Below are 9,873 nucleotides of genomic sequence, written 5' to 3' on the forward strand. Positions count from 1 at the left end.
ACCGAATTCATCTATTTGTTTTTCTGGTTTAGACTGCCTTTCAAAGAGTTTGAAATTCCTTCCCTCCGTAAAGAAAAGTGAATTCATTTTCCCCTGTGTGCAAACACTACTGGATACAACTTAGAATTGGTGGCAAAGCAGGCATTTTGGGATCGCGCCTGTGGCTGCTCTGTAGCGCTGAATTCTTTTCTATACAAATTCAGACATAAACCAAGGCTTTTTATTTATTCTAATCCTCCCTCTCAAGCTCGCAACCTGTGGACTGAGGTTCTGACTGGTGTGGCGAGGAGGGAGGCTGTGGGCACGCGCCCGGTGCGGGACCAGGTGACGCCTCTTCGCACTCTTCAGAGGCAGGTCCCCCATTCTGGCTCCTCCAGTGGGGTCTGGACTTACCGCGTCCTGGGCACGAAACCATGATTGTGCCCTTCTGCCCCTCGTCTGACTGGCCCCCCTTTAGATCCTGTCCTAATTGACGAGCCAGTGACTATTGGCTGAAGTTCCCCAGCGATTTGCATGAACAGAGAGGGAGTGTCTTCTGCCTCCCTCCGGTCAGGAGCGAGCTGACTGCAGCCTCCCTGGGAATGCGCGGCCGAGGGAGTGCGCGCAGCTCGCGGGCCCTGGCAGTGAGCTGGCGCCCGGCGACCTGGCACCCGCGCCTGGATATGGGGCGGCTAAGTCGTCCCAGGAGCAGCACCAGCCTCAGGAAACTGCCGGTAAGGGCGGGGGCTCAGCAGCCCCGCGACAAGTAGCCCTACTGCGGGCAGTTCCCACTCCTTGAGGGTTTTCAAACCTTTTACCTTCATCCAAACTTCACAGGAAGATTGCGGGGAGGGAAAGGGAGTTGGAGGATAATGTATTTTCATTTTAGCAAGGAATAGGCAAGTCCTTGTTTCGTGAGAGGAAGTTTCTGAAGCAGAAATATAAGAAGATGAGGTGGAAGGGATGGGGGTAGGAGCTCAATCTGCTTTAGATACTGGGGTTCGGAGATCGTTCCCGCAGCCAGCATCTGGCTGTGACTGTCTACTGCAATTGACAGATTGTTTTTGCATAATTATTTTCCGCGTTTACTTCTTTTTCCTCTGGGGGAGGAGGATTGGTGAGGGCTCGGTAAGGAGTGGAGATCCAGATCTCTTCCATTTAATTTTAGATCCATGCTAAAATGAAAGTCACCTTTTCTTCTTACCTAGAAGTGTTTATCTAATGGGGGGGGGGCGGGGGTTCCCAGCAGAAAGAATTACTATGTTTTTATTATTATCATTATTGCTGAAATTGTTATTGTTGCTATTGGTTTCATAATAAGGGATGTAACACATTTCGCGTTCCGGGGATCTTAGTGATGGAAACATTTCGATAGGAAATAAATGGAGAAATTGCTCATCTCTCGGCTGTCTCCACCACTAGCCCCCTCCCTCTGCATAACCCACCCGGTGGTTTCCTTGTCGCTGTCGCGTTGCGCAGTCCCAGAGTAAGAGCTCTCTCCACTCCGGTGTGCGTTTCCAGGGATGCCCTATAGTTAGGGATTCTGAGTGTTAACCGCATGAGGGTGTTGATGGGAAGCGGGGGTAGAAAGTGAACAGGAAAAAAAAAAGTTTTGGAGAAAACGTTGCCCCCATAGATCTGTTCTTTGCAGCAAGTTTCCTTTTCACCCCGCTCGGACCGGAGAGGGTTTGCCTCTGGGAATAGTGATGAGGGCAGCCATGACCCGGGGCACTGCTTTCTGACTCCAGTCTCTGTGTTGCGGCGAGTACGTAATGAGGCCTCTCCCCTCCCCCACTTCCAGCATCTGTTTCTGTTTCTCCTCTTCGTGGGACCGTTCAACTGCCTCGCGAGTTACAGCCGGGCCACGGAGCTTCTGTACAGCCTGAACGAGGGACTGCCCGCCGGAGTGCTCATCGGCAGCCTGGCCGAGGACCTGCGGCTGGTGCCCCGGGCCGCGGGGAGGCAGGACCAGCAGCTGCAGCCGCCTGAGCGCACCGGCGCCGAGCGGAGCCCTCCTCTCTCCTTCAGCCTGGCCTCCCGGGGACTGAGTGGACAGTATGTGACCCTAGACAACCGCTCTGGGGAGTTGCACACTTCTGCCCAGGAGATTGACAGGGAGGCCTTGTGTCTTGAAGGAGGTGGAGGGGCTGCCTGGGGCGGCAGCATTTCCATTTCCTCCTCCCCTTCTTCTGACTCCTGTCTATTGCTTCTGGATGTACTAGTCCTGCCTCAGGAATATTTTAGGTTTGTGAAGGTGAAAATCGCTATTCGGGACATCAATGACAATGCCCCACAGTTCCCTGTTTCCCAAATCTCGGTTTGGGTCCCAGAAAATGCACCTGTAAACACCCGGCTGGCCATAGAGCACCCTGCCATGGACCCAGATATAGGCACTAATGGGGTGCAGACCTACCGCTTATTGGACTACCACCGGATGTTCACCCTGGACGTGGAGGAGAATGAGAATGGAGAGCGCACTCCCTACCTAATAGTCATGGGGCTGTTGGACAGGGAGACCCAAGACCAGTATGTGAGCATCATCATCGCTGAGGATGGTGGATCTCCACCACTGCTCGGCAGCGCCACCCTCACCATCAGCATAAGTGACATTAATGATAACTGCCCTCTTTTCGCAGATTCACAGATCAATGTCACTGTGTATGGGAATACTACAGTAGGCACACCGATTGCAGCTGTGCAGGCTGTGGATAGAGACTTGGGGACCAATGCTCAGATCACCTACTCTTACAGCCAGAAAGTTTCACAAGCATCCAAGGATTTATTCCATCTGGATGAAACCACTGGAGTCATTAAACTTTTCAGTGAGATTGGGGGAAGTGTTCTGCAAACACACAAGCTCACCATCCTTGCGAATGGGCCAGGCTGCATCCCTGCTGTGATCACTGCCCTGGTGTCCATAATCAAAGTGATTTTCAGACCACCAGAAATTGTCCCCCGTTATATAGCAAATGAGATAGATGGTATTGTTTACCTGAAAGAACTGGAACCTGTTAACACTCCAATTGCTTTCTTTACCATAAGAGATCCAGAAGGTAAATACAAGGTGAACTGCTACCTGGACGGGGAAGGGCCATTTAGGTTATCACCCTACAAACCATATAATAATGAGTACTTGCTAGAAACCACAAAACCTATGGATTATGAGCTACAGCAGTTCTATGAAATAGCTGTAGTCGCCTGGAATTCTGAAGGATTTCACGTCAAAAAAATTATTAAAGTGCAACTGTTAGATGACAATGATAATGCTCCAATTTTCCTTCAACTCTTGATAGAACTAACCATTGAAGAAAACAACTCACCCAATGCCTTTTTGACTAAGCTGTACGCTACCGATGCTGACAGTGGAGAGAGAGGCCAAGTTTCATATTTTCTGGGACCTGATGCTCCATCATATTTTTCCTTAGACAGTGTCACAGGAATTCTGACAGTTTCTACTCAGCTGGACCGAGAAGAGAAAGAAAAGTACAGGTACACAGTCAGAGCTGTTGACTCTGGCAAGCCACCCAGAGAATCCGTAGCCACTGTGGCCCTCACAGTGTTGGATAAAAATGACAACAGCCCTAGGTTCATCAACAAGGACTTCAGCTTTTTTGTGCCGGAAAACTTTCCAGGATATGGTGAAATTGGAGTGATCAGTGTAACAGATGCCGACGCTGGGCGAAATGGGTGGGTCGCCCTCTCCGTGTTGAATCAGAGCGATATTTTTGTAATAGACACAGGAAAAGGCATGCTGAGAGCTAAAGTCTCATTGGACAGAGAGCAGCAAAGCTCCTATACTTTGTGGGTGGAAGCTGTTGATGGGGGTGAGCCTGCCCTCTCTTCTACCGCGAAAATCACAATCCTCCTCCTAGATATCAATGACAACCCCCCTCTTGTTCTATTTCCTCAGTCTAATATGTCTTATCTGTTGGTACTGCCTTCTACTCTTCCAGGCTCCCCAGTGACAGAGGTCTATGCTGTAGACAAAGACACAGGCATGAATGCTGTGATAGCTTACAGCATCATAGGAAGAAGGGGCCCTAGGCCTGAATCCTTTAGGATTGACCCTAAAACTGGCAACATTACTTTGGAAGAGGCACTGCTGCAGACAGATTATGGATTGCATCGTTTACTGGTTAAAGTGAGTGATCATGGTTATCCCGAACCTCTCCATTCCACGGTCATGGTGAACCTATTTGTTAATGACACTGTTAGTAATGAGAGCTACATTGAAAGTCTTTTAAGAAAAGAACCAGAAATTAATATAGAGGAGAAAGAACCACAGATCTCAATAGAACCGACTCATAGGAAAGTCGAATCTGTGTCCTGTATGCCCACCTTAGTAGCTCTTTCTGTAATAAGCTTGAGTTCTATTACACTGGTAACAGGGATGGGCATATACATCTGCTTAAGGAGAGGGAAAAAGCATCCCAGGGAAGATGAAAATTTGGAAGTACAAATTCCACTGAAAGGAAAAATTGACCTGCACATGAGGGAGAGGAAACCGATGGATATTTCTAATATTTGACACTTCATTGTGGAATAAGAGATGTTTAAATTCACTTTGGGTAGCCCTCACCGAACAAGATGGTGTGGATGGCAGTTCCAATGAAAGCGGCTAATTTATAACTTGTATGATATTGTAAATAGCTGTTTACAGGTTTTTAAATTCAAAATCAGAGGTTATAAAATGTGTACAGCATTTTTTAATGAAATTAATACTAACAGCTATAGAACTGTTATAAAAAATTTTGGATGCGATTTGCAACTTTCATACACCAAGCAGATGATTGATAAAACCTGGGAGTAAGGTAAGAAAATGGCACACTGCATTCTTTGTCTAAAAACTCTTTTAACCACAAGGGGGCATCAGCTGCTCCTTTGCAGGGAACTCTTTTGAGGTATTGTACATGACAGTTGTACATCAAATGAATGAAAAAGTGTATTTTAAATATATTGCTTTTAAGATGTAACAAATATGTAATTAAATTGAATTTTGCCCCATTTAAATGTATGATAAGGAAAGAAATGCATTTGTAAACAGAATGTTTACCTCACAAGTATGTCATGTACAGTTTAAAAGAGAAGGCATTACGAAGAAGTGCAATTTTATTTTTAGGAAGGTTAAAAACTTTGCCATGTGTTAAAGATTTGACTTGATGAAGACTATTTCACCTTCTGTGTACTCAAACTGCTTTCTGTTTGCTTTACCATTGCCCTTGCTATTATTACAGGAGGGAATATATATACGTATATTCCTCCTTACAGAAACTAGAAATTATGTCCAAGAGAAATGGCTGGAAGCAAGAAATATTTCAATTCTTAGTTGCTTCATAGCTGTTCATGATATTTTGATGTTTTCAAAACTGTGAGTAGTTCTTTATACTTGGGTTATATATTAGATTCTTACATGCTTAAACTCATCCGTCACATAAGAAAATTTTAAAAATCATAGTAAAGCAGAATTATTCTATAAGCTGTTGTAGACTACTGTTGTTTTGGCTGGGTCTTTTATATAAAAGTTATACTTATCTTTTTGTTGTTCAGGTTTGTTGGTTACTATTTCTGGCTTCTTTTCTTTGGCTTTGGATTCAGTCCAAGAGTGTCTGTAAACCCAGCAGCAAATTTCTTTGATAATGTATCTTTTCCTGAATCCTTTGCAATGCAGCAAACTGGTTCATCAGTGATTGAGCACTTTCACATCATGGTGTGAGCTGGGAATTTTATTTTCTATGAGAGCTATAGCAAAATTACCTGTATAAACAAGTAATGTGATAGCTTAAACCGGACCAATCTTCTGTTTCTGGCATTCTGTGTCTGTATTGTACCAAAAGTGTTTATATGTCTGCAAATTAAAAGTATATATTTTCCTAATTTCTTTCTCATTTTTACCATTTCTAATTTGGCTTGTTCTTCAACTGAGGTGCCTGTTATAGACATTCATTTGCGTCTCGAGGTAAATGTGGGTAAACTGTAAATATTCTGTTATGCTAAAGTTTATATTAAACTAATTCATTACTCAATTAAACATTGGGTAAATTATTAAATATGCATGTAGTTATATATATATAAAAGAAAGAGAGTATGCCTATATATTTACTAGAAGTTCATAAATAATTTATACCCATGCATGTACACATGCATATTAATTTATTGATTTACTATTAATTATAAACATTCATTTTATTACATACTCATAGCAATCCTGTTAGTTGTACTAAAAATATTTCAATAAATTTTAAAATAAAAATACATTGCAAAAAGGTTTGAATGCAAACACCCAAACCTTTTGAATTTGTATCAACCTCATTTTTATTGTTTTCTTCAATATGGTAATATGAATAAAATGTTAGCATATGAGGCAGTGTGTTTGTAACAAAAAGAAAGTATATTTTTATTGGAAGTTTCTTTTTTATGAGAGGTACTTGACCTAAGAAACTAAGAACCTCTAATCCCTAAAACTTTTCATTCATACTGATGTAAACCATGAAGGAAACCATTCTCTACCAGTCTTTTTTTTTAAAAAAAAAAGAAGTACATATAAAACAAGTAGCACCATTAATAAAAAAAAAATTCTCCATAAGTGCAATGATTTAGCCATCAGTAAAAATAATAAAATATTTTACTCATATCTAAATTTGGAGAAAGTTTGTGTGTTCTGGGTTATATCATCTCTAATATGAGAAAAGCCTGTAACATTAATAAAAACACATATTTCTGAAAACTTGTTCTGCCAGGATTTCCTTTACAAAAATGTCTCTTTCACATTTAAAAGCATTTATAACAAGAGAAGATAAAGCAAATTAAGCTAAAAAATAATAGCCTCTTTTTACTAACACCTTGTGCTAGAACAGTTGCCAAAATGTATGCTAATCATGTCAATGTTGTTAGTTGAGCTGGCACAAAAATAAACGTTCCATTCATTAAAAACCCTAATATCCATTTAACAGTTTGAGAACCAGGAGTCCTCGTTGCCCAACTTAATGGAGAAGAAATTGCTCTGATCTTCGCACTGCCAACACCATTCTTTCACCGCTGAGAAAACTGAACCGAGAAAACTGTTCATTAATTTGGATTGGGAAATTTAAGACCAACATAGCAATTTCAGCTAAAACAATTTACATTACATAACTCTTTAGAGTAGACTTCCTGATCTTATTTTTTAAAAACAGGTTTGGCAGTTATGCTTCTATCAATGGTTGTTTAAAAAGGAAAAGGATAAATAAATGCTTCTTTTAAGACAGTTGCAGCGTTGGTGTACAAAGAAAAATCTAAATCCTTTGTGTTTTGGCAGCTCTGCGTGTGTTTTCTGAAATACACCAGGCATGATCTTGGTATGACATGACATCTCTGAAGCAATATTCGGGATGGTATATGAAACTGACTTGATGGCAGGAAAATCAAAGGTTCTAATTTGTGCTCCTGGAAAATGTTTCAATTGACAACTATTAAAAGGAGCTATTAAGCAGTCTGTCCTGTGTAGACTCAGGTTCCATCCTCTCCTGAGTGAGGTGAGGACTGGGGGGTCCTGACCTCTGGCAGACAATGGGGAATGTAATAAGAGGACAACCTGACCATATGGTGCTCTTCAGCTCCACCGGCAGCTTCTGCTCATGGAGGCCAGAGACATGGACACCCAGGCACTTCCTTTGTGGTCAGGTGGATTTGCTACAGCAGGAAAACAGTCAGTTGCTCAAAATATTATTTTGCTTACTTGTGTAATTTCTGCCTAGCAATATTCCTTTACAGTGTAAGTCATCAATAACTATTTATTGAAAGAGATTTACTCTCTTTCACCCAATTATGTAAATGGACTTTAGGCAGAAAAAATATCGATCAATTAAAAAGTTAATTTCTGAGCAAAAAGAGCCACCATGCTTTTTCTAGTTATTTCTATTTCTGATAAGAAAAAAATTATGCATTTTTTCAGGGGCTATATACATGAACTTATAGTCCATAATCATTTTTAAAATGTGAGTTATTGTATATAATTGCTTTAAAAATAGTAACATGTTTTTCTCTGCTAAACTGCTAAACTGAGATTCTATTCTTTCAAGGGCATTAAGCAAAAATGGGTGAACTTTAAGACTTAGCATACTAATGTCAAGAAGTAAGAATAATGTGCTGATTAAAAAAGAAATCATTTAGTCATTCATTCTATACATGTTTATTTTAGTAATTACCAGGGTTTTGAATGAGAAGAAAACATGAGTCCCTTGATGAATTAAGATTAAGGTGTGAAAGGCCAATGAGAAAACCTTCCATCTCAAAACACTGTGTGGGATAAATACCTATTGCCAGGCTACTGCTGGGTGTGCAGGACCTGACTCAGTCCTGGGAAGTGTTGAAGAAAGCGTCCTAAAGAAGGTACTTTCTAAGTTGGGCCTTCTCAGAGGAGATAATGTTAGATTGAACATACGGGAGAAAAGAGGAAGAGGAAATAGTATGCAAGGTACATGTGTAAAAGTGAGCATGTCATGATTGAAGAACCACAAATATTAATCTTCTTGACTGACAAATGAACAAAATAAAAGATATTGACACTGAGCTTAGAGATATAAGTGTACTGCAAATAATGAAGGGACTCGTCGCATACTTAGAGGTTGCAATTTTACCCCAAAAGTGATGGGAATTTTACGGATTATTTATTTATTTATTTATTTATTTATTTATTTATTTTTACACACAGAGAATGAGTCAGAGAGAGGGACAGAAAGACAGGAACGGAGAGAGAGGAGAAGCATCAATCATTGGTTTTTCATTGCGCTTTGCCACATCTTAGTTGTTCATTGATTGCTTTCTCACATGTGCCTTGACCATGGGCCTTCAGCAGACCGAGCAGCCCCTTGCTGGAGCCAGCAACTTGGGTCCAAGCTGGTGAGCCTTGCTCAAACCAGATGAGCCCGCACTCAAGGTGATGACTTTGGGGGTCTCGAACCTGGGTCCTTCCGCATCCCAGTCCGATGCTCTATCCACTGCGCCACCGCCTGGTCAGGCGGGAATTTTACGGATTTTGATCAGGGACTTTTTGTTTTAAAAAATCACTTTGTCCATGTATGGAGCCATGTTGAAGAAGTTTCTGGAGACTGGTTAGAAGGTAGCAGTAACAATTTAAGTGACAGATAGAGCCTTAAGTCAGGGAATATAAAGAGATATGTTATAGTATGGAATATAGAAGGTAAATAATTTATAGCTGATAAAGAAGGTTGTTAAAACTAACAGAATTAATCTACATGTGATAAACCAGAAATTTTATAATTTTCATAATTTTATTTCAAGCCTACTTTAAAAACTTGAAAAGGATAGGAAACTCATTTAATAAACATTACATCAGCATTAAAAGCACAGGAGCCTAACTCCCTTTTTAGTGTTGGATTTTATAATGCAGATGGAATTTAAAGACATTAATTTACCCAGCTTATTTCATACTTATGGTTATCGATTCTATTCAATTTAATAAACATTGCTGTGTACCCATGTGGTAGATATTCCAACATGAGATTGACTGCATCAAGAATATTTTATCCAAGCCTTTGCAGTAGTTTGCTTATAGTTGCTCTAAAAAAAATTCCAAATGCAGAAGAGTCATTATGAAAATTAAAAAAAGAAAAAAGAAAAAACTGAAGACAAAAAACAATAGAATGTCAAGGGTACCACATAAGATGTAAATATAATTTCACGTACTGAGTGACTATCAAAAAGAATGGTATGTCTGTTGTGGGCAATTCTGAACAAAATCCAGGAAATATAAGCAGGTGAAATCAGTAGTTAGGGCCAAGAAGTACATAGGCCTTGAGATTAAATATTAATTTTGGGTTAAAAAAAAGTCATTTAACATACTTTATTCCTCAGTTAATCTTATGTAAATAAATGAATAGTATCTAATACCCATTG

At 40.7% G+C, this 9,873-nt stretch overlaps 1 protein-coding gene across 1 annotated transcript; it reads left to right on the forward strand.

Annotated features, from left to right (window-relative positions):
- Positions 1–581: 581 nt before the first annotated feature.
- Positions 582–5,715, forward strand: PCDH20 (protocadherin 20). The gene is made up of 2 exons (XM_066380799.1): positions 582–713; positions 1,781–5,715. Exons 1-2 carry the CDS (start codon positions 582–584, stop codon positions 4,505–4,507), a joined length of 2,859 nt encoding a protein of 952 aa, XP_066236896.1. The 3' UTR covers positions 4,508–5,715.
- Positions 5,716–9,873: the final 4,158 nt, after the last annotated feature.

This window comes from Saccopteryx leptura, chromosome 4 (genome assembly GCF_036850995.1).
Source record: "Saccopteryx leptura isolate mSacLep1 chromosome 4, mSacLep1_pri_phased_curated, whole genome shotgun sequence".
NCBI classification, from domain to species: Eukaryota; Metazoa; Chordata; class Mammalia; order Chiroptera; family Emballonuridae; genus Saccopteryx; species Saccopteryx leptura.